This window comes from Phaenicophaeus curvirostris, chromosome 4 (genome assembly GCF_032191515.1).
Source record: "Phaenicophaeus curvirostris isolate KB17595 chromosome 4, BPBGC_Pcur_1.0, whole genome shotgun sequence".
Taxonomy (NCBI): domain Eukaryota; kingdom Metazoa; phylum Chordata; class Aves; order Cuculiformes; family Cuculidae; genus Phaenicophaeus; species Phaenicophaeus curvirostris.
Genome location: NC_091395.1, coordinates 13,928,140 through 13,952,415, shown reverse-complemented (window position 1 = coordinate 13,952,415; position 24,276 = coordinate 13,928,140). Strand labels below are relative to the sequence as shown.

The following is a 24,276-nucleotide window of genomic DNA, read 5'->3' as shown; positions in this document are numbered from 1 at the left end:
CAAGTTATTTTTTGTTTGTTTCAGCCAGTGGGGGGGCGGATTTTTTTTTTCCAAGTTACAAAGCAGACGGAGAAATGGTAATATTAGAAACTTGACATTTTGCACTCATTCCTGCTTGCATAACCATACATTTTTATACCAAATGGGATTCCTTTGATGATTATGATGATCTTCTGTTTTGCATTATTTTACTTAAAGATTTTCCCTATCCTCTCAAAACCTAATATCATGCAAAACAGAAAAGCATCACCCTAGTTCTATGGCACTCTTAATTTGCAGCAAAGTTTTAATATCTCTCTGTGTTCTACTTACATCTTTTTTCAGAGTAACAAAAGTTTCATGGCCAATGCATACAAGTTTTAAAACACAGGCCAGCTAAAGATAGCCATCCGATGTTTGAAACGTACTTTATATGTAGGCATTGCACTTTCTTATAAAAACCAACAAAACTTACCCTCATCTGTGGGGTTGAACCCACAGATATCACAGATACATCGAACCCACTTATTCATCTCCTCCTCGCTGTCTGCTACCAAATAGAAAACTCTGTCTATAGTGTTGATATCAAAAATATAACTGTTTTCAAACTCTTTTTTGTTGAACGTTAATCCAGCATCCACTTGTTGACACAAATTTAAGTCAATAATACGGATAGGTTTCTTGGCATGGTCATTTTTGTAGTATTCCAATACATCTGGATCCCCCGTTAAACGGCCACTGCGAAGCACAAACCATCTCCTCTTCCATGCCTGAAAATTGGAGAGAGAACAAAAAGGAGAAAAATTAGAAGGAAGAAATCATACTTTAAGACTGTTTACCTTTTGTGTACGGTTTCAGCCTGGGTTGAACCGAGTGATAATAAGTAGTTCAATTATAATTGTAGGAGATTATATACCAGCCACCTACATTCAACACTATCTATTTACATATTGTTACAGCAGTGGACTAGAGGATTAGCGAATTTGTATTTTAAACTTTATTCCTTCTGTATTTGAAATTCGTTTTCAATAACGAATTAAACCATTATTTATGAAATGAGAAAGGATGCAGCAAAGAAAAAAGGGTGGAGGGGACCAGGAGAGGGAAAAAAGGTGTGCACAACTTCTGAAGGAAGCTGATGCAGGCATGGGGAAGGCAAAATGAAATACATCTTAAAGTGCTCCACAGTGTCTTGTTTCCAGTATCTGCTGCATTGGGCTGATGAATTTTAACTCTGAATTTTTCATTGATACTGAACAATAGCAACCTGGATTTGAGGAACAGACAACGCTCACATTGTATGCTCTCCTCTACGTTACGGGAACTTTGCACTCAGAATTTCATAATCTTTCTGCAACAGTACTTCTTACAGAAAAAAATCCCTCCATTATAATTTTGAAAAGCATTAGAGAGATTAGGACAGAGAGAACGACCAAACAGTGAAGATTTCCTGCATAAAAACCCAGTCTCTGAGGAAGGTATATCCACAGAAGAAACATTTCACAATCTGACGCTATGCTTATTATATCAGCCTCCCTGCTGCTGCAAAGAGAAAGAAGCTGGTCTGGGAGAAAAGCACAACTAGAATGCCTCATCTTCCAACTAATCTTCAGCTGCCTTTCATTCCCATGGGTCTTTGTTACCTGGCATAATTCTCGCCAAAGATGCCAACTCAAACCAACAAAGCAAGGTCTGCAGCCAACAGTCCTGGTGTTACCAACAGTATTTTTGTTTCCCCACTTGGTTCCCCAGCTCTATCATTCTTATAGCATTCTATGCTATAAGCTTCTTTATATGCACAAACACCCAGATAGCAGGCACAGGAGAAGAAAATACACACACTGCCATTGCCCACTAGAAGAGCAACGCATTCACAGTGAAAAATTTGAAAGTAAAGCCTGAACGCAGTGAGGAGCCATCACTGCTTTGTCCATTTCTGTTTTGCACTTTTCAGCAAAGCTGGAGACTGCAGCAAATCAATGCAGTAGCCGAGCCACTGCACCTTACACCGCAGACTCACACCATGCCCCAAACACCCCGTTCAAAACCTCTTTAGGATATTCAAATGGCCGGCAAGTTCTCCTTTTGGCCAGCCCTGGCTGAATGCTAATCAAGGAAAGGAATGAAATCAGCAAGGATGGGCCCAAAAGAGGTCAAGATATGTGATGCCCTTTACGCATGGGATGTAGCTTTGAAACAGGAGTTTCTTATAATGTATTACGAAAAGACTCGGACCCATTTTCTTGAGGCACAGGAGTGTTTCCATTTCATTTTTATGTAATGTAGCTGTTACTGTCAAGCAAACTAGCGAAGGGAGGACATAAAGGACAAAGAGGGAGAACTGCACTGCCATCTTCCAGCTCTGAACCAGCACCTTCAGCTTTGCGTTAGAGACTCACAAACCCCTCACTGTCAAGTGGGGACGCCTTTTGTGGGTATCAAGCTTAGGAGGCTGTTATGAAAAGACAATACAGAAAACAAGACTAAGGCAAAAATGCCAGGCAGCTTAATTAAGGCTTATGATCCATTCTCTAGCTACCTCTGTAAGTTATTTTAAACCAATTTTATATTTTATAAAACAAGTATATTTACTGTAGTTGTGAATACAGCATCTGCCTTTAAACGCTGAACTGCGTGAGTCAAGTCAAGGTCTCAAGCAACTATTTCCACAGTAGCAGTAAGTTTAACTGAGTGAACTGTAAACCACAAAAGCAGAAGATTTAACAGATGAAACCTCTTCAATTTAGATTCCCATGCAAGCATCTTCTAGTAGCACAGCTGATAACAGTGCTTAACAGTGAGCCAAAAACACCAGCAAACCTTTGTTTTGTTTCCTGTTTCCAAATCAAGTGACAACTTTGATGCTGGGATAACAGGAAACTTCAATACCATAGGCTGTCTCTCCAGACACGGTCAATTAGAGATAACCGTTACGAACCAAACTGCAAAACTCTGTTGCTTCAGGAACTAGCTTTATCTTTAACCTCAGCCTTCAGTCATTCAGATGAAATTTTAAAACTTAAGCCAGGAGGAAAGAGATTAGAGACAGGAGAGCGACAAGAGCAACTGAGAAGCACAACGCATTTTGTCTCACAATTTGAGTAACATCATCAACAACCTCTTACCAATCAAGTATGACTCTTCCAGAAGTTTATTTCTAGTACTGTGTTAAGGAGTAAAAGAATCTTAACAATCCTGACAATCTCCGTAGAGCATTAATGAGTAAATGAGTAAAAAAAAATCAGAAAAATCAACCAGCTAAATGGAATTTGCTTTCAGCCCTTCAGGCTACAAAGTAGTAACTATAAAGGACTTAAAACATTGAATTTAGCCTACCAGCACCTGCTACTATTTTTGAAGAGTTTTCACACAGCGCATATGTGAATGTTTATTTCAGTCATATAATGAGTCACACTCACTGAAACTGGCACAGATTATATTCAAAAAGAAAAGCAATTCCATAAACTACACACTAATAAGGCAGATACAAAGGTTCTCTGGATTACAGTACAAAGCACAATTTAGCAGCAGAATAAAGCTTAAAGCTAGACAAGCGAACTGACATCAGCACCCTCGCTAATCACAGTACAAAAGTGCCTCTATATTTTGTCAAAGTGCAAAATGACCCCACATAAATCACTCTTTGTTATTTGAAAATATCTGGGATTCTTAAAGCTTGATCTATTTTTAACATTTCAGTGTTTGCCATTGTAATGAAAGCTGCAGACTGCCCCACTGAAGTACAGAATACTGTGTATATGTGTAAGGAAGAGAGCTTCTTCAGTACTGGCCTTCCAAAAAGAAATCTCTGAAAGAGAGCATACACATCTGCAAATACATATTTATGCTAATTTATTTTTTTTTACCCATTTGGGCTTTTTCATTTGAAAATTTTGCATTTTCTTTTACAGACCATGTTACAGACTATATCATAAAATCACCAAAGAAGATACAACTGACTTAAGCCACTGGAAAATTAGAGTGACTAATTATTACGTTATTGAAGATATCAGCTATCCATTATCAAACACTGGTTTTCTGTGCTAAAAGTCAACTGCATTAAGTTTGAGAAGTCAAAAAAACAGCCAGTGTGGGATGTAAACATTTTGTCCCAATATCATTTAATTCTAGAACTATATTTGAGCAAACGGAGAAAAGGTGGGGTTTTTAATGAAATACTTTTATATATATATACATATAAAATGTGCATTATTAATATAAATAAGGATTTTAAAATACCTTTTGTAAGTATACCAACACCTAGTTACAAAACAGAGTATGCAGATCAAATAAATCAGAAGTATAATTGTTCCTTTTAAAGAGTGTAGCATGGCCGTCACAGGAATCAAGTTCACAAAAGCCTGTGTAGGCTTTGTCAGTTATTACAAAACAAGGTTTAACAAGATTTGCTGCTTTTGTTTCAGACTAAGAAAGGCCTTGTGTGCCCCTCAGCTTGTTTTCTCCTTCGAGCTGCAAAGCCTATCAGCTGGCCTAACATAGGACATCCCCGTTCCTGCCAAACATTGTGCTGTTCGTATCATGAGACCATCGTATCATGAGACCATCATAACTATAGAAACAAGCTTGTTTGCTTGTTTTTGAGATAGCCTAAAATGTGACAAGCTGCTCACCCACAAAGCATCAAATGATCAAAGGAATAATGGAATTCTGTGTTTTTCACACAGCTTTTTAGAGCAGCTTACAAAGCAGAAACAAGCAATTCTGACAATCTTAGTTTTTCCACTCACATATGTGCAAACTGCTGATTTAAAAGCGAGGGAATCAGCTAAGAAATTGGCAGAAAACAGAAAACATTTAACAGCGTTGGAGGCTTTCTTCTTTTTTTTTTTAAGAGACTAGCTAAAGTTGTATGCAGCACACAAGATTTACAATACAATCACCTTATAAGAACTGCATCTCTTGAAGACAGAGCTATACCTCCCTTAAGCCTCTCTTAATCTTTACATTTGTGGATCATGTTTTCCCCCATCATATACATTCAAGACTTACCTCATTCAGCTGCTGCCTGCAGCTCAAAGATGTAGGAAATAGGGGATGTAAACGTAAATGGACAGGGAAAGGAAGGACGAAGGGGCAGGAAAGAGTAGATAATTTACATTCATGTTTTAAAAAGGATTTAACTTTCCATTTGGTTTCCCTCAAGCTGTTGCTCAAGAGGCCAAAATAATTACATTAAACGTTTAAACGAAAGCTTAGAAATGTAAAAGCAAAACCAACCTTTTCTGGTCAATTTTACACAGCATTTGATGTCATGGCATCAAGTAACTCTGCTTACTGATAAACTGGCCAATTGTCCTTCTTTGGTTTGCTAAGTATTATTACCCTTAATCCTCAATTCATTTAAAGCATTTTCCTCTTCTAGCATATTTACCACCTTTTCCCTCTTAGGTGGCATCCAGTCAGAAAAAAAACCTCCAAAACTGTGGAGTGCTGTAAGCCAAAGAGCGTATTGCTTACATCCCTGCTCAGGTAACACCGCTAATAAATCTTTCTCTCCTGTATGACTAGCAGATCCAAGAATAAAGCTACAAATCCCAGACTTTCTCTCTCATCTCTAAGGTGTGCAGACATTTGTGCTTAGGTTTTGATCTCTATAGTCCACAGAGAGCACTTTAAAAGGGCAATATTTGGCATCCTCTTTTCCCAGAGAAGTCAACTAAGACTTGTAAGAATGAGGCCACTAACCCAGGGGCACAGGGAAGGATTAAAAAAAAAAAAATCCACTTGATGTTTTACAAACATACAACAGAATATTTCCTTGCTCCAAAAGAACCTACAAAGTAGAAGACAGCAGAGCATGAACCAGAGAGAAGTAGAGGGAAGGAAAAAAAAAAAAACCAAGGTCACTTCAGAATACCCTCCTGGAGATTCGTTTAAGTCCTGAACATACTGTTAAGGTCTTCTCACTTGTCTACTGGGATCAAGACTTAAGTTATCTTTATGATTTTTGCTCCCAATTATTTCATCTATCCCTCTCCATTTACTTTTTTCCAGTCCAAAGGTTAAACAACACTGGAACTGCTACAAGTCTGACAAACAAGATGATCACAAACAGGAGAATTTGAGTATTTCTTCTCCTTTTTGCCACAACATTTCTAGTGGTCAGGTGTTCCGTTCATCACAGGAGACAAGCACACCTCAGGTACAGCTTCACTAACTCTTGCATCAAACCTGTGGTCTGCATCCCATTAGAAGTTCAAATGAACTAGAAATAAGTGCTCCTTCACATGATGCTTCTTTTTAAATCCTGTCTGTGGCAGACAGAGACCAGTGACAACTGTCACCGATGAGCTTCATCCCACAAGGCACATATTTGGGAGGACTGCCGGGAAGTAGCCAAGAGAGGTCACGTTAGGTAACCGTACTTCCAGTACAAAACTACTTTTTTTCATCTAACTATTCTTGCAGCTTGCAGAACTAATGCCAAAGTCATGAAATTTCAAAATTTCAGCTGATGATTTCCCTGAGAAATTAACACTTGTCTATTTCTACAGGGAAATAAATTAAGAAGCGTTTTTCAGAAAGCGTTTTCTAGAAATCTTTTAAAGCTTTTTTAAAACAAAACCAAAAACAAAGAAACAAACCCAAAAAAAGTCATATTATGAGCACCAGAACTGAAGGGTACGTAGTTATTAGCTACTTCAGGAAACCACTGTCATAACATCTACTGGAAACTGCCATCCTCTTTCCTAAAAATGATGGCATCGATATAACAACTAAACTGAGCATAAACCAGCACATTTAGTGTCTTAATTGTAACAGCAGAAACAACATTCCCAAGATTTGACAATATTCCAAACATTCTGCTTTTAGCAGTGTTAAATACCAAGAAGTGTAAACAGATTGCTGCAAAATAAACAAACGTGATAAGAGAAAAATACTGACTAGGACTTTCTTTAAATACTTAAGACTTGTTTTCCAGGAAGCACCATCTTTTCTCACTGAGCAAAATAAGGAAAAAACAGTCTCAGTGGAAGTTTCCACTCTCCTGGCCATCATCCTGATCATCTGTTCCGAATACACACAAGGCCAAAATTTCCTGTTTTCAAACTATTGTCACCATTTTCTAGTCTTGTGCTGTCGATTCTAACTTTAGCTTGTTAAATAAACAAAAGAAAACACTGAAAACACAGCTGAACAATACTTCCACACAGATTTACTGTGAGCACTGTTTCTGAACTGACGTTTCAGCATGTGAGTTAGTCTCCCGGCGTTACACGACTAATTGAAATGTCCAAAAAACTGCAAAACACCAGTCAGACAATGGAGCACCAAGCACCACTTTCTTTTGTGAATCTAAAACTAAAATGAATATTTTCATAGTCCTTTCCATTTTGCATGGAGGTTCATGCCTTTTTTTTGGTTTTTGTTTTGTTTTGTTTTTAAAGCTTTATGCGAATTCCCAGTGCAATTGAGCAGCTAGGTCTGCACATATCATCTAATTCACATTAAACTGATCTTTACTATGACTGGTTGCATCAGACACTTCAATAAATACTTTTCTGCCCTCATTTCATTGTCTCCAAGCTAGGACAAGTGACCAGATCATCCTTTACCTTCCTACATCATCTTATACACTTCTTGTACCTGTAAATATTGTCATTTGTGATCACTTGCAAACTTGCCTTTCAGTTCTAATTGTTCTGCTTTATACCACCCACCCTACACGGCTAACACGTAACTCCCTAACAGTTTTACCAGCAATGTGTTCCCTGTGTGGCCTTAGCTCTGCTATGTCCTCTCACTGCTTTGTCAGCAATGAAAACATAAAACTTGTCATGGCACGATGCTAGTCACAGCATACGGTGAACTACATCTGCTGCAGGTCCCTTACCCGCACATCTACATGGTGTTTAGCTTGCTGCCCTGTTTCTAAGAACATCTCCAAAATTTGGTCTTTTCCTCACCGATCATGAGTATGTTCTAATCATTTCCATTTCTAGTCTTTCCCATATCCATCCTAATTAAAATACTGCCAGGACAATCCCCCTTCTCTCATTCCGATCACATCATCTCCTATTTTAAACTCCTCCATTTATTGACTCACTTTATTGCAGTTTGGAGCCTCTTTTCCTATTTTTAGGCTTTTTCTTCTTAGGAAAGTCAATGCAGCTACTTGATCCCCTTCCTCTTGCAAGTCACCTCCTATTGGTTTGCTCTATGACTGATAGCAGATATGGTTCACTTTTCCTTCTCTTCTACATCCCTCATCTTTCTTCAACTTCTGAAGTCTCCCTGAATCAATAAGCAAGGGCACGGCATCTCCTTCCTTCGAGATTCCTCCTAAAGATCAGACTTCTTGATAAGTATGTAAAACCACCCAGCCAAATCACAACTTGGCTTTGCATCAGATGGATTTATTTGAAAAGCAATGTTTTTGCGTATTCACCTGACAAAGGTTTGTTTGTTTGTTTTTTAAAAGTTGCTTCAAGTCTTTTCATCAGCTCTTAATTAGATTTCACTTCTTCCCCCCCCCCCCCCAAATGTGATTCTAAGAAAGCAAACATTCAGCATAGGCTCTGCCCTTTTTCAAAAGTGTCTGTACGTTACTTATCACAAGAATTACTGGACTGCTGACGAGACCCCCTTAACAATACAAGCCAGAGAAGACACCAGCCATGTTATTTCACTCGAGTTCCACTATCGCGAGCCCATGGGTGTACACAGTGACGAGTTGCATGAGAGCAATGCACAGGAAAATAATAAAAAAACCCTCCCCAAAACAAATATATAAAGACACAATAAATCCAAAGTCGAAAGGTCAAGCCTGCACTCCATTGATATCAACAGCTGCTTTCACATTAATGGCCAGGGATGAAACATTTCACCATATATTTTTGTTTATTAGCTTCTCATTTCCTAGAAGGACAGTCATTGTGAAGTGGTGTTTGTAACAAAGTGTGAAAAAAAAGGCCTGTTCTTCTAGATCAAAAGCCCAGTGCTTTTTGTAATATTTTGCACAGATTCACAGTTTCCCTCCCCCCTACTTCTTACTTGTCTGTATAGATATCTCTCTTCATCATCTGTGAAAGGCTTATACACAAGGAAAAGGCAGACACTAGAACAACATAAAATATGCATTTCCTGACACTATTTTGGATCCTTCGAAAGGACACTGCAGTTTCAACAACCATACGACGCAAGCTTCACTGCTTCATGTCTTTATTACTCAAGCATGGTCACACTCCATACAAAACAGATTGCTAGAGATGACGGAGGCCAGGCATTCTGCACATCATCTCTTCAACAAAACATTCATAGGCTTAAATACTGTGGTTTGTACTACCCATAAAAGAAAGAGGATCTGAGCTAGAGAAGCAGCAGTTTCTCCAACATCAATAGGGAATGATGAATTAATGGGGATTTAGCAATGAATTAAAGGAGGATTGTGCAAAGATACCCCATTATTTGTACAAATTGCCTCCCAATTAACTACCCTGGTTTAACCTACTAATTGTATGCATAATGAAAATGCTCCTACACATCGATCAACACACATGGAAAAGTCTCCAAAGGGAAATTCAGACAATGTTTTAAGTAATGTCTACAAATTAAATTTAGGACATGTTGATGCTCCATCCTTACCCATTCCGTCTGATAGCAAGGCTGTACACTAGCTGACATTTTTGTAAATCAAGCATCCGTAGACCAAAGCAGGAGGCTCTTTTGTAATTGAATCAGCTGCTATTACAGCAATGAAAGGACCAACTTACTCAAGCCACTTCACTCAGGCACAGAAAAAGGAAAGCTAAAGAAAATCTATTGTTCTGACAAGGTATTACAGAGAGAATCAACACAGTGCTTTTAAATACTGTGAGGTACTTTCTTTATTCTAGGAAAGGGGATTAATCAGGAAAAGCATGCTCAGTGTTTACATTTTAGGACCAAAATAATTAGCTTTTCCATTACAAATCATCAGATCTGCAATGTGCATGGACCAAGCGTACAGATATGGCAGGAAGAGCTGCTAAGAAAAGCAAAAGCCAAGGTAAAAGTCAGTATTGTGTCCAATGTAGACACCCGTCCTTTACATGACCAAGAATATCTACTAACTAGGCTAAGCAGAGGGATTTTTTTCTGAACAGAACTGACTTAAAGAACTCCAGGGAACAAATAATTTCAAAATAAACAAACACAAAGTAAAAATTCTTTGCAAGAGTTTATGATAAATTGCTTTTCCTAGGCTAATTAAATGGAGTTTCTATCATAACAAAAATATTGTTTTGCCAACACTGAAAACAATATATTTTTAGATTTAAATATCTTGCTACTAGTAACAAAATAGTTAAGAAATTTAAAACCAAGCTACATACCAATAGCAAATTTAACTACATACCAGCATACCTGAGAATTAAGATGCTTCAGTATAATTACTTTGATTAGCTTACAAAACACTCCTTTTGCTCTCACCAACTCAGTTTCCTACTGTTTCCTAGAACCCTCATGCCATACATTATTAGGAGCAACAGCTTTGTAGAGTTTAACCACCACAACCAATTAATTTATCCGTTCTCTCACACCCCAGACCAATCTTCTGAATCAAGATATGTTCTGAAACCAAATCCCTCAAACGGCGTTGCCACAATTACTTACCACAAAGGCTGCGCTGCCCTGCGTGAGGAACCTGGGCGCCAGGACCAAGCCCTGCTCAGCCAGCGGCTGCTCACAGCAGCTCGCTCCAAGCCTCCCTGTTGACAAAACTGAAGTGCTCGCACTAGAGTTGTAACAGCCAAGAAATTACAGATGGTTCTTGAATAATGATACAAATATTAAGATAAACTAAGTGTTTTAGAGGGCTGTATTACCACACCTACGCATGCCCACGTATGCCTATAACATACTGAAGCAATACACCACAGAGCTTCTACTTGCATTTCATGGCATAAAAGTTTTATTTTATACTTTTTTTTTTTTTTTTGAGTTACTGATACAAGTAAAGAAACAGGTGAAGATTTAGGCTTGTGCTTCAGAAACAGAATTTACCTGGAAATCAAACCAAAAGCTACACCTCTTATTGAGTAACAAAAAACCATTTTTCAAGCAAAAAGATAACATTCTTTAAGGAAGCCCCTGTTTACTTACTCCAATTCATTCTCCATATACTTAAGTTACAAAGCAGAAAAGCAAGCAACATCAAGAACAAGTTTTTTCCAGTTTACCTCTTCAAGTCTTCAGAAAATTTAAGCAATGTCCTGGCCATTTCTGTAGTTGTGTCTACCCTAAAGTAAGCAAAGCTTTCTTTTTCCTGCCGGCTTCCCACCTCACTCTACACCACCCTGTCCTCATAACCTTTGACCAACAGGAAGCAGACACAATGGACTGAAAATAACAGCAATTGTAAGATTTTGGATGATTTAATAGATGAGGGGTGGGCTTAAGTTTTGAAAACCTTCCCTTGCTTTGGTTTTTCAACAGTTGCTTAAAATCTACTATCTGCATAGACTTATAACTTCTATTAGAGATCCTAGGTTGAATAAGGCTACAAACTGTGCAAAACACTATTAAGAGCACAGAGGTACAAGTTCTTGCATATCTTGAGATTCCGCATTTAAGTCATAGTAATTAGGGCGATGCTAAACAAAGAACTGAATTGTCCAACTGTGTAAGTGGAAATTGCTTACCACATTATGTCTTCTCTTTTTTCAAATTTTTTTATTTATCTGAGCTTTTAGATCACCAGTAAGTGTAATAATAAAATAATATGGCATGAATCATAGAATCACCAGGTTGGAAGAGACCCACCAGATCATCAAGTCCAACCATAAGTGAAGTGGACCCCGCCGTGCCTTTAAACATTGCAGTTAAAGCTGTGAAAAAAATACGGTGATGTAAAATCACCAAACAATTTGCTAAAGCAAAAAGGACCTTTGCTACTTCTGAGTAGCTGAGGTGTGCTTTGTGGTGTAGGAGTGTCTTCTCCCAGGAAAGCCCAAGCAGTGACTCCATAGATGTCTTCATTACCAAGAAGAAAAGAACACATAGGCTTTAAATTGTACTAACATCTTGGCATGAACACCTGAGGGTTACAGATTCCAAAGTCCAGGCAGGCAATTAAAGCATTTATTTTTATTTGCTTTAATGCTTTTTGTCTTGCACCCCAAGTATCAGCTGATTATTATTTTGTGAACCCACAACCACGTCCTGTCTCTGTCATCCCTCCCCAAAGCCCTCAGGTTCCTCCTTTGTGGTTTCACCACAACGCATATGGGTCACAATGATAAGAGCAGAATGAACTAACTCAGAGAGACTCATCTCTAATATAAGAGCTACAGTATGTTTTCTGGAGAAGGGAAGGGAGGCAAGATAAAGAGTCAGTCTCGTTTTTACACAGACTCCTTGCCCTGAACACAGGATGGCTAAACTAAAGGTTCTTCCACAATCACAAAAGCTGGTAATAACTTCTGCCTTGCAAATGCCAAGCAGAATTCCTGGCTAGGAGGATTACAGTGGAAGAGTTACAAGAATGCCAAAAGGTTCCAATATAATTTTGAGTATGTTTGTTATCCCATGCACACAATTTATCAAGTGCTCACTGTACCTCTATTGCACGTCAGGCGCTGCTAGAGTTTTGTGGCATTTTATCATGGAATTACAACAGAAATATCTTTTTCTTGGCCAGGGAAGATCAGACATTGCATTTCTGCAGGATAAGATTGGATCTAGCTTGTCAATGCAGTATTTCATTAAGGTCTGCAAGTGCTCAAAATAACTACAGAGAAGCCCCTCATGATGCATTTCAGCACAGTATCCACAACAACTTCCAAACACGAGATGTCCATATTGCACACGCGAAAGCTTTCAAGCATAGCAGCAAAAGCCACCACTGACATGTTGTAATAGTAGCTTGGAGCACAAATGGTTCCACATGGAGAGTAAATATGAGCTTCTCTGTAAGCCTGCAGTTTAAGAGTCCCTTGAAACCACTTTGTCTGCTAATAGGATCCTCCTTTTCCCTTCCCCCATTTTAAGACACAACCTGATGCCATCACACCAAGGAATAACAGAGAAAGGATATCCTGCCTAGATTTTCCATTATACAGATCAAATCATCAATCTAGAGAGGCCTCTGCTTGCACATAGGATAAAAAGAAGATGCTTCCAACTGATAAACCCTGAGAGGAAGCAAGGTTGGCTCCACGACTATTTTTAAGTAGCTAGCTTTCACACAATGGCCTAAAATTAATGGCCAACCCCCAGGGTCCATGAAACCTTCATTTAAAAAAAAAAAAAAAAAAAAAAGTAAGGTTTTAGCATACTTGGGGGGAGGGGGGACACAGAAGAAAACAAAATAACTAGAAGGTGGCAGATATAGTTGTGTAACTTCCCAGGCTCACCTTGAATTAAGTTTGCATGTTTAGTTTAAATAAGTGAAAAAGATAGGATGGTTTATGCCATTTTCTTTAAAAACAAAGCATTTCCTTCAAGTATTGCTGGGAGAAATCCTACTTCACAGCTCTTATTTTTACTAATGCTCTTTTGCTGCAAGTATCATATGACAAAAAGTAAGTGAACACAGAAAAATATCTTTATGTAGCTGTATAATGAAAGAAGGAACTTGTTCCTGAGCCCTGATTCCCAAGGCCAGCCACCACAGCTGTGCTGCAGCTCCCAGCTGAACAGCTCCCTACATCTCACCACCTCACAGACAAAGGGCATTTAGTTTACCAAATGGCCAGCACTTCACATTTAGCTCAGTTAAAGCATCACACATCTAAGGCTTCGTCTAAAGCATGATACTTTATGCATCTGGGCAGATGATGAATACAAACATCTTTGGTATCATCTAAGGATAAATGGTATCCTTTCAACATTAAATACATTAAAAATGCAATTTTCATGCCATGCATTTCTTTGAATAAAGAACAAGATGAGGCAAAAAGCCCTTTAAGATCACATTTGTAATCTAGGAAATGACCAGAAACTCAAGACATTTTAAATATCACCATTAATCTCCACCTTTTAGTGCTGAGAAAGATTTCTTCTTACAAGCATTTATCCTTTAGAAGGCTGTGCATTTGGGGTTTTTTTGCTGTTGTTCTTTTTAATAACAGCATCCTTCTGATAAGTAACAGAGGATCTTGGAAAATAAAAACTGCCTAGAATTTCCAATCTTGACACAAACTATTCCTCTCCTCCTCTGTGGACTCGATAAAAAGTGAACAATTAGTTAGCTGATGCTCAGTGAAATTGTTCATTTCTCTATTTGTATGATATCACATCACAGAGCAGAGGAAAACATTAAAAATAAATTAAACAAAATAATTTATCATTAAACCACCAACACTGCTATAAGAACTTCTAGCCCATCAGATTTTTATTATTTATTATGTAGTTTAGAGCAGATCCCAGTGTTACAGTACCTTTACCATATCTGCTTGCAAAGCACCTCACATTTTTAAGTTTTGGTCTTTGACAAGGAAAGCAAGCACCACTTTATCCAACTGTTTTTTGCACCGTTTTATGAGAGTTTCGCAAGTAGTTTCACTTACTATAAAAATGTTTAGTTTTTAACTTAGAGGCAGCAAAGAAACTCTAAAACTGGACATGTTATTACTTAATTTATTGGCTCTCTATACATCCAAACAGCATCCACTTTGTTTACTAACTGGAAACTCTTACTACTGCCAGCACTTCAGGAACAATGTAACCGAAAAGGGGAAAACATGTTTTTCTCCATTTTGTTTGTCATCTAACAGCATTATAAAGGTACACATGTACCAGTTTGAAAACATTTTTAATAGCTGGTAACCTCAAATGGGCAAAACATCCTAGCTCAGCAGATACTTTGTCTGAACTTGTAATTTAACCCTTTTCATTCTGGAACTATTTAATAATGACTGCCAGATTTGCTACAACACTGATTATATTTCAGTATTATATCATAATGACACTGAAAAAGTGTTTTCTACTTCTAAAGATGATCATTGTTATATCCTTAAAATGGGGTGAGCTTTGAGGCAACAGAAAAAGGAGTGAAATCAGAAACAGGATTTAATATCTTCTACAAAATTTTCCAGCTCTTAAAAATATGTATGAGAGCACCATTTATATGAACCCAGTAAGACCCACACTGATTTAGTTTGATTTTAAATACAGATATGAAAAAAAATGCCACTATAACAACTTATTAAACTTCAAGCAAAAAATGGAAGCTTCTCATTTTCCCCACCACTTAAAGTGGCATCCAAAGTCCTTCCTCCCCTAGGAGATTCTATTGCAACCTGTATTACATTGTGTGACAAGGATTCACTTGTCTGTGGGGTACAGCAAGGTGAGAGGGATGCTACTAGCCCGGCCAGATGCCACTCACCAGATTCTCTGAGCACATCTCCCTCCAGCTCACCTGCACAGCCAGCAGCTCTGACATGAGAGGCCACGGTGTTTTGTTTCACCTGGGTGAGATTTGGCAGAGGAGCACACTTTTACATCCAACGTCAGCTCTTACAGAGGACGTGAGGCACATATTGAGGTCTCCAAATGGATGGCTCCCCTACTTCCACTGCCTGTCAACTACCAGACCCAAAGGGCTAACAAAAATACAGAAGAAAAGTTAAATAGCCACTCTAAGCAATCCTCAGCTAACCTTCACATTGGAACACGTTGGGTTTGCCTCTGCTACAAGCCTTCTAGAAAGCTGCAGAGCTGAAGCTGCCTATTACAACCTGAATCGTGACAGCAGAACTGGTAAACCAATAACAACAATGTCAAACCATAATTTTTGAAACCGCTGATGTAGAATGATTATAATCTTCACTGTCACTGACTGCAAAGACAAGACACCTACTAACGTCACATTATTTGTACTGCTGCAGTCAGCTTCCTATCAGGCAGGTGCCACTTCACTGCAGCTACTACATGATTTGACAGCTCTCATTTTTCTCGATAGGCGGGGAGGCCAAAGACTGAGCGATATGGAAACAAATACACTCTCATTTTTGATAACAGGCTGACATGCCAGATCTTACTCTCCATTATAAAGTTTTTCAGAGAAAATAAGATAGATTTCGGGAGACTGGGCAAGTCAACTCAGATTTTACTGAAGCAAAATTACTCATTTATCACTGCACAGTGAAGATCACAAGATTTTGAGGACAGGATGATAAAGCAAGAGTGTTTAAATTTAATCAGTTCACTTTGGCTCAAAACCATGCATTGCTTGCTTTTTCTTCCAGAAAGTATAAACTTTGAAACACGAGGCCCCATGGCATGTTAAGTGTCTAAATACTGCTAGGACTGCTCACATGAGCTGGTGATGGACACTATCCAAACTGTTTCAATCCAAAGGAAAGTTATGTTGGTGATCAAAGCTGTTGATCAAAGTGACTGAATCAAAGTAACAATAAAGAACACTTATACCAAATCCTGGCACCTTAACCAAAATATGCTGATCAATGCATTTGTTAGGAATAAATATTATCCATATTGTGTGCTTTCCACCTCTCATAACTCTGCTCCAATGCTGCAACAGAAGCAGAGGTGAACAGTTTAATAGTTTGCTGCATTATGAATGCCCTCCCCGCAGCAGTAGGGATAGATTATTTTCTGCAATAACGTGTGCTTGAACTAGACATAGAAATTAAACACTTTCTACCTGAGCAAGGTAATGACAGCATGTAGTACTGCTTGGAGGAAAAGCTATAGCTGAACTTCCCTGAGCATTTAAAAGCGGTATCATATCATATTGACAGAATGGATAAAATTCCCACAGGACATAAGAGAAGTTTCAGAGATTTTATCAGACACAACAGAAATGAACTGACAGGGTAGAAAAGCATACACAAATGACTGCTTTCTCTTTGATTCACAGTATTTAGACTGTTATTTCCAGCCCAGGTTAAACAAATTGGTGTTATGATACTATTGTTAGGCTAGATTTATAAACACAGTCATGCCCTGTTGGAGGCAGGCCAGCCAGCTCCACAAACATTATAAAAGAAACAGTGAAGAGGTAGAACATGAACTGCTGCTCAGGTTCACCCACTAGGGTGTTATGGAGAGGGAGCAAGGGTGAGAAGGAAGAAAACAACACAGAAAAACACTGGAGCAAAATATGTTGTGAACATGCTATTTTAAGAAATGTAGAAGGTCTCTTAAAAAAAAAAAACCACCAAAGTTGTTTTGTATTCAGCAAAGTAACTCCTGAACATTCCATACAGAGACAGACAGATCAAGCAGTTTCAATCAACATGTTTCATGCTCAGCTCAAGGCAAAAGAAATAAAGAAACACAGGATATAGATTTCTTAAAGGGAAAGGAAAATTAGCGTACAAAGCACAAGTGACTATCTGCAAAATTTTTCTTAGTCGAGAAAACCACTTGTTCTTTTCATGACCTAAGAAGGACAAAATATACTTTCTAGGTAGCCTAGCTCTCCCGCTTGGTCTCTGAGGAGAAGGGCTCAACCTTATCCCCTTTTCTTCTGCAACAGCTCAGGCACTTGACCCCAGTTCTTCATTCTACCCAACATTTCTATAAAAAAATGACATTTAAAAAAGTAAACTTTTTTTTTTTTTTTCCTGATTTCAAACCAAAGGAGAGGTGTTTTGAAACAGGCTATTTACAGTTGTTTACCAGGGTGCTCAGTTTACAGATACAGAGTTGAAAGTAATTATGTGTGAACCAACAGAGATGATTAATTCTTCAGATACTATGATCAGCCTATGTAAGCGGAAAAAAGCAACTTTAAAGTAAGAAACAAAATACAATTAACTAATAGTAGCAAATACAATCATGGATTAATCTCCCTAGCTTACACTGTCTTGATGAACCTGAAGTCACTTATCTGTTCCAACAGCCAACAGGGACAAGATATCATCCCTGTGAGTTCATTTTCCAAGTGGGCCCAACATGCAGTAAGGAGAAAAAAAAAAAAAACAAACCAACCAAACCACAAACACATGAAGAAATAAAGCCAGGAACTCATTGCCTTTGAAAAGGGCCTTGTGAGAATTCTCATTTATGATTTGCTCTCCTCCATTCATGGCAGATGCTCTGGAAAAGGTAAGCTGGGTTGCAGTCATACCCACAAAGGAGGTTTCTACTTTCATAATCAAAACACTTTCCTTGTTTCAAGGGAAATACTCCATAATTTTAAGTTGTGTTCAGAGGAACAGGTCCTTTGCCAGCAAAATACAGCTGCATACCAAAGCCTTGCTCTGGGCGTAAAGTAAAAAGTAACTGCAAAGCAGTGCCATTAACTGAGTACCCTCAAACATCCCAGTGCAACATCAGAACTTGAGGAAGGTCTCCAGACAGGGGATCTTGAGATACTTCAACTCAGCCAGCATACTTGGAGAACAAGTTAAAGTTGACATGGAAAACATTTCCATTCCTATATATAACAGATATTCTAATAGTCAAGTAATTCACCTCGGTCCACTATAAAGAAAGATGACTACATAAAAGTAACAGTTTGTGAATGGCCCATGGAGGGGGACGGGGACACAATAAACAAATTCTTAATGCCTGCCAATTTTTATTTTCTTCAGCATTTAGCATTTGATGAAACAGTATCATTTTGCATATAAATTATTAGCCTGCCTCTTATTTGAGTATCACTAATAGCCAGTATAACACTGAATTTTAAAATGAAGCACACAAGATGATGTCTCCTATCAACAAGTTATGTCACTCTTATTAAACGAGGCAAATTAAATCTGAAAACTTGGTGTGTTCTTCCTCTGTTGACAGCATTTCACAGAATACTGCTGCCTATAACCTCTTAGTAATTAGAGCAAGTTTGTATTTTTATCTTTTGTCAAAACACACATAAAAACATTCTCCTGTATATTTGCATATTTCCCCACTTCTTCACATACTGGAACAGGTTCTTCTTGTTGTGGATTTTGGTGGTGGGTTGTCTCAAGTTTTTGGAGAGTTTGGGATTTTTGAGGGGAGCGGGTGGGTGTTGGTTGTTTTGGGTGTTTTTGGTTTGTTTTGTTTGGGGTTTTTTTGAGGCAGGGGAGGGTGTTGGGGGGTTTTTTGACACCAGATCCTAAACAGGTCTTAGACAAAGATCACTTCCTTGCAGAACTGCTGAATAAATAGATCACATTTGACAACAGAGTTCAGAAGATATCACATTGCTGGAGTTCCCTTGAAAAAACAATAGAGTATCCACGCTTTTATCTCTCTGGATGTGCATACATGCTTATTAAAGTCAGACAGTCCTTTCTCTACGCAACACAAATGGACTAACTGCTCACAACACACAACAGAAGTTAGAAATGTTTCTTCTCTTTGTTTGCCCTGTGTCTCCCTCCCCCAGCAGATTAACTGGGCTACACTTTAATACAGAAAAACCCAACTATACTGCAACAGTCATTACTGCCAGTCTCAGAATAGTCTTGACCTTCCAAAACTCTGTTCCAGTAACCTTTGCATTAAATACAGTAAGACCAGACTCACAGAATTAGAAACGTTTGTTTTCCATTTTTAGCTTTCTAGCAAAAACAAAGCTCAAGTATACCAGTAGGCAAGTACACTACTTATCACTTGAAATACAATGTTTTTCAATGAGCTTCTTAAACCAAGTAACATATTACCAAGTCAAATAGGATTTCTATATACCACCACTATGAGCATGTGCTGCCTGCCACTATTTCTAAACAGGACAGAGAAGAGGGTAAGGAATGCCCCTCACAATATATCTCATCCTAGGTCAAGACAAAGCCAATCTTCAGGAAAAACAGTTGCTTTATAAAAACCAGAACTGTGATATGCACTGTGATATTCCCCTTTGTTGCAGGGACATCAGAAGTTACACAAAGCAGACACATGCCCTTTTAACATTAATACTACAGAATTTCACAATGAAGAGCAAAGCATGATAAAACTAAACTAGCACAAGCCTGACACTGACTTTAAAAGAAAATGACATCATCATCCAGAATCTTACTTTAAAACACAGAAAGATGGAACATCGTTCATAAGCCTCCAGCTGCTGTGAATTTTATCCAGGAGAAAAACCCAGCAAGATCTCCCTTTCAGAAACACTCCAAAGAGAGCACTACACTTATTTAGCATCAGTTCCCAACAGCAATACAACTGAAAGCTCCGCAATCTGGTAGACTCAATGAAGGTTTTAATCATCTAATGAGATTACCTCATCCATGTGTGGTTTCACAATGCAGTCTCAACGGCAGCCCATTATGCCAGTCCCCTGACATGCAGTATCAATCATGCTAATCGGCTTACTCTGCTATCACTCCCACAGCTAGATGACTGCCACGCACAGAAAATAAAACCATGAAGAGTTTCTACTTCACAGGATAAAAAGAAATTGTGAACCACGTAGATAAAGCATTGCTAGCTCCAATCCTAAAATTAGTGTCACTTCCATCCAGCCACGTTCCATTTTTTAGATTTTACAGACCTTCCATCCTTAATCATAGCAAAGCTCCCTTGTGCAGAAGGTGAAGTTTACATATACCAATTTGCACATTTACAGTTAATAAATTTCACACGGAAATATCATAAGGCTTCACAGAGCATCAGCAGCTCCCTTGTCTGAAACACGAGCTTCTCCAGTTATCATCAAGTGGAGCTCAAAAAGCACAGCACACTGGCTGTTTTACTGTTACCAATATAAAAATGTTATAGTAATTAATGCTATTCATTTACCAAAGCAAGAAGTATCCAAACTCAAAGTAATATAACACATGTAGAAATAAAACTTGTTCTATTTGACTGATGAGGCTAGTGAGAAAATCTGAATATTGAAACTAAACTTAGCCTATATTTTATTCTTAGGTTGTATGGGAAAAAAATAGCCCTGAGTTGAGATGCCTTCCCAGGTAATATAGGGATACAGTTATACACACAGTTTAAAAAAAAAAAAAAAAAGCTAGTAACATTACACAGCTTGAAAGACAAACAAAACAAGCCCCTCCAGTATCAGCATTTCATACAAGAGAGATTAAGCAGCTTGCCCAAAGCAGCCCAAGAATCATGGGCCAAAATCTAAGACACACTTGTTAAATTAGCACTACGTTATCACACCAGCTTTACCTCCTACACTTGTCCCAAAGCACTTGAAAATATTAGTCCTACCGGAATTTCAACACACACCTTCAGTCAATGCAAGGAAACTAAGGCAAGTGTAAGCACAGATATTAACACATAATTAACAATGTGATGTTATTTTTTTAAAGGCTACACATATCTAGATTTGGGGACTCCAGAACAGGTCTTCCTAATCCAATATACCTTCTCTAGTGCAGCCTTTAACCATTATCTGCTTTCAGTAATGTGAAGGGAAATTAAACAAAGGAGACCAGATGAGTACATAATGCTAAAATCTTGTCATATTTCGGTTGGAAATACACAGAACCGCTTAAAACTTGGCACAACCTGTAAAAAGCAAGAATCTGAACATAAAAAACCCAACCAAAAAGACAAAACAATAAATCCCAAACAGACACCACTAATTTGAAGCAGCTTTAGGCCTTTACAACCTTTCTGCTGATTATCAGCCCATTTTGCTGGACCAAGCATCCCCAAACACTTCTGAAAGCATTTTAACCCACTGCCAGGATACTCATTTAAAATGGGAATGCAAAAGGGGAAAACCAGCATGGCAATCTCAGGAAAAAAAGTCTTTTGATCTTATTATCCCAAATTAATTGCCTTGAAAGCCACGGACTCAGTTGGTCCAACTGAAGCCAGGATCTGACTCTGGATTCTTGCCTTGCTGAGCAATTCTTTTCTTCAGAGCGCAGATACCAAAAGGTAAGCTTGTGGCATCTGATGTTCCAGATAAAACACATCCTATTTTAAAAACCACCTACATTTTCGCCTCCGCATCTCCACAAACGTACTCCATGCAAGCAGCTTAATAACTTCATATTTTCATAGTGTAACATCTTTGCACATCGCAAGTGCAGGCAAATAGCTCTCCATTTCAAATAAAAAACCAGAAATAACGGACCCCTGCTACCAAAATGTGTACTAATTCTCCAAAACAGAATACAAAACTGGGTCATCGGGATTCTTTCACACAGACTTGGTTACTCTTATAGTGAGTTAACATTTTTGATTTCTCTAACTCCCAAACAAATGAAAGGCAAGACTACAATCAAGATCAGTCAGCACAGATTTATGAAAGGAAAATCATGCCTGACCACCCTGATAAAAATCCACTAGCCTAGTGGATTATAGGCGAGCAGCGAATTTTAATTGTTTTTATTTCAGGAATTCTTAGACACGTTCAGCACTGTCTCCCAAACCATATCCATAGACAAATCCAGTGAAATATGGGCTAGATAAGTGGACAGAAAGGTGGACTGCAGAGCGGCTGAACTTCCAGGCTCAGGGGCTTGCAATCAGCCCTATGAAGTCCAGGTGAAGGTCAGTTCCTAGTGGCGTACCCCAGGCATCAATACTGGAGCCAATACTACTAGGTATCTTCACTAATGACGGGGCAGAGTGAACCCTCAGAAGTTTGCAAATTATATAAAACAGAGGAGCGATTGATACACCAGACGGCTGTTGCTGGCACTCAGATAGACTTCAACAGGCTGAAAAAAGGGGCAAATGAAAACTTCATGAAGTTCAACAGAAGGAAATACAAAATCCTACACCTGGGAGGAATAACAACAGGCACCAGTGCACGCTGGGAGACAGCCAGCTGGACAGCCAGCAGCTTCATAAGGAAGGACATGGTAGACAAACTGATTGTAAGCCAACAATGTGCCCTCATGGTCAAAGCAGCCAACAGCTTCCTGGGCTGAACTAGGCAGAGCATTGCGAGCATATCAAGAGAGGTGATTCTTCCTCTCTGTTCAGTGTGATGAAACACATTTGTAGATCTGGGTCCAGCTCTGGGCTCTGCAAGAGACATGGATGTGCTGGAAAAGGTCCAGGGAAAGGCTGGAGAGATAATTACGGGGTTGCAGCATTTTTTATATGAGGAGAAGCTGAGACAGCTGGGATTGTTTAACCTACAGAAGAAAAGGATCTTATCCATGTAATAAATACCTGTCAGGTGGAAGCAAAGACAATGGAGTCTGACTCTTCCTAGTTGTGCCCAGTAAGAGAACAAGAGGCAATGGGCACAAACAGACGAAATTCTATTTAAACATAATTTGCCCCTGCCCATGACAGGGGGCTAGGAACTAGATGATCTTTAAGGTCTCCTCCAACCCAAACTACTGCATGATTCTATAAGAAAAGCCTTTCTACTGTGAGGATGACTGAACACTGCAGAAGGTTACCCAGAGAGGTCTCCATCCTTGGAGGTCCTCAAAACCCAAGTGGACATGGTCCTGAGCAACTTGCGATTGCTCTGAGATAGGGAGTGGGAGTGCGTCTCCAAAAGTCCTTCCAACCTTAGTAATTCTGAGAATATATAAATAATCTAGCAACTGTAAAACACTGTATTTGTTGACTGTTTTGAACTCATCGGGGTTTGTGTTTTGTTAAATCCACAAATGCACAAACCAACAATCTTCATAAGCAAAGATCTTTAAATCCCTTCCCATTTGAAGCAGCATCTACTGAGCAAGGGCTTTATGGAAACAATAAAATCACTTTGTTTATGAAGCAATTTTGAATGGTCTGTGAGACACTGCAAACAGGGAATACAACTGAAACTGTAAGACTGGTAGACAAGCTTCTACACAACCTGATCTCTCCTCATTTAGAGGTTAGAGTGTTAATACAGTTTAAAAAAAAAGCACAAAATCAAAACTCTATATGCAAATCAGCATTGCTTCTTCCACTATTCCCTCAAAATAATCATACTAACAAAAAGGAGACAAGAGAGAGGAGGGGAGACAGGGGAGGGGAGGGGAGGGAAAATGTATTTGACTTAGCTTCTGAAAAAAATATGATTAGGAAAAAATCTCTAACAACATTTTACTACTTCTAAAGTATCAAATATTGACAATAAATCAGCATTATTATTCTGCCATTACCATAGCACTGCAATCTATCTAGAAAGAGCAGCAGTATCTGTAAGTATGCAACACTTGCAATGCAGAAGTACCTGGTTTTAAATTTCTTCACCTTTTATAGACATAAATATTTAATTCTGTCCCAGCCAGCAACTTAATATTCTTTCCAGATTTGAACAATATTACAAAAGTCTGCTAACAGCCTTCTGAAACCAAGATGTTCCTGCCCACCCCTCCTCCCTGCCCAAAAAAAAGTTCCTGTAAAAATACTTGAATGCCTCTAAGGGTCTCTCAGCCTTGTTACTGAAAAATAACAACAACAGGGGAGAAAGGACAGAGAAGGACATTTTCTGCAAACAAACCCTTAATTATCTCATTTTCA

The 24,276-nt window shown here is 38.6% G+C and overlaps 1 protein-coding gene across 8 annotated transcripts in view; it reads right to left on the bottom strand.

The window, feature by feature from the left end:
• The window catches only part of GAB1 (GRB2 associated binding protein 1), a 101,029-nt gene that overhangs the window by 41,577 nt on the left and 35,176 nt on the right, over positions 1 to 24,276 (bottom strand). For 7 of the 8 annotated variants that reach the window (XM_069855296.1, XM_069855301.1, XM_069855300.1 and 4 more), the window contains exon 2: positions 455 to 749. In XM_069855296.1, coding sequence (XP_069711397.1) covers positions 455 to 749 — 295 coding nt within the window. Of the gene's footprint in view, positions 1 to 454; positions 750 to 11,159; positions 11,247 to 24,276 lie in introns of those variants that run through there. The other variant, XM_069855303.1, reaches the window with a different exon arrangement.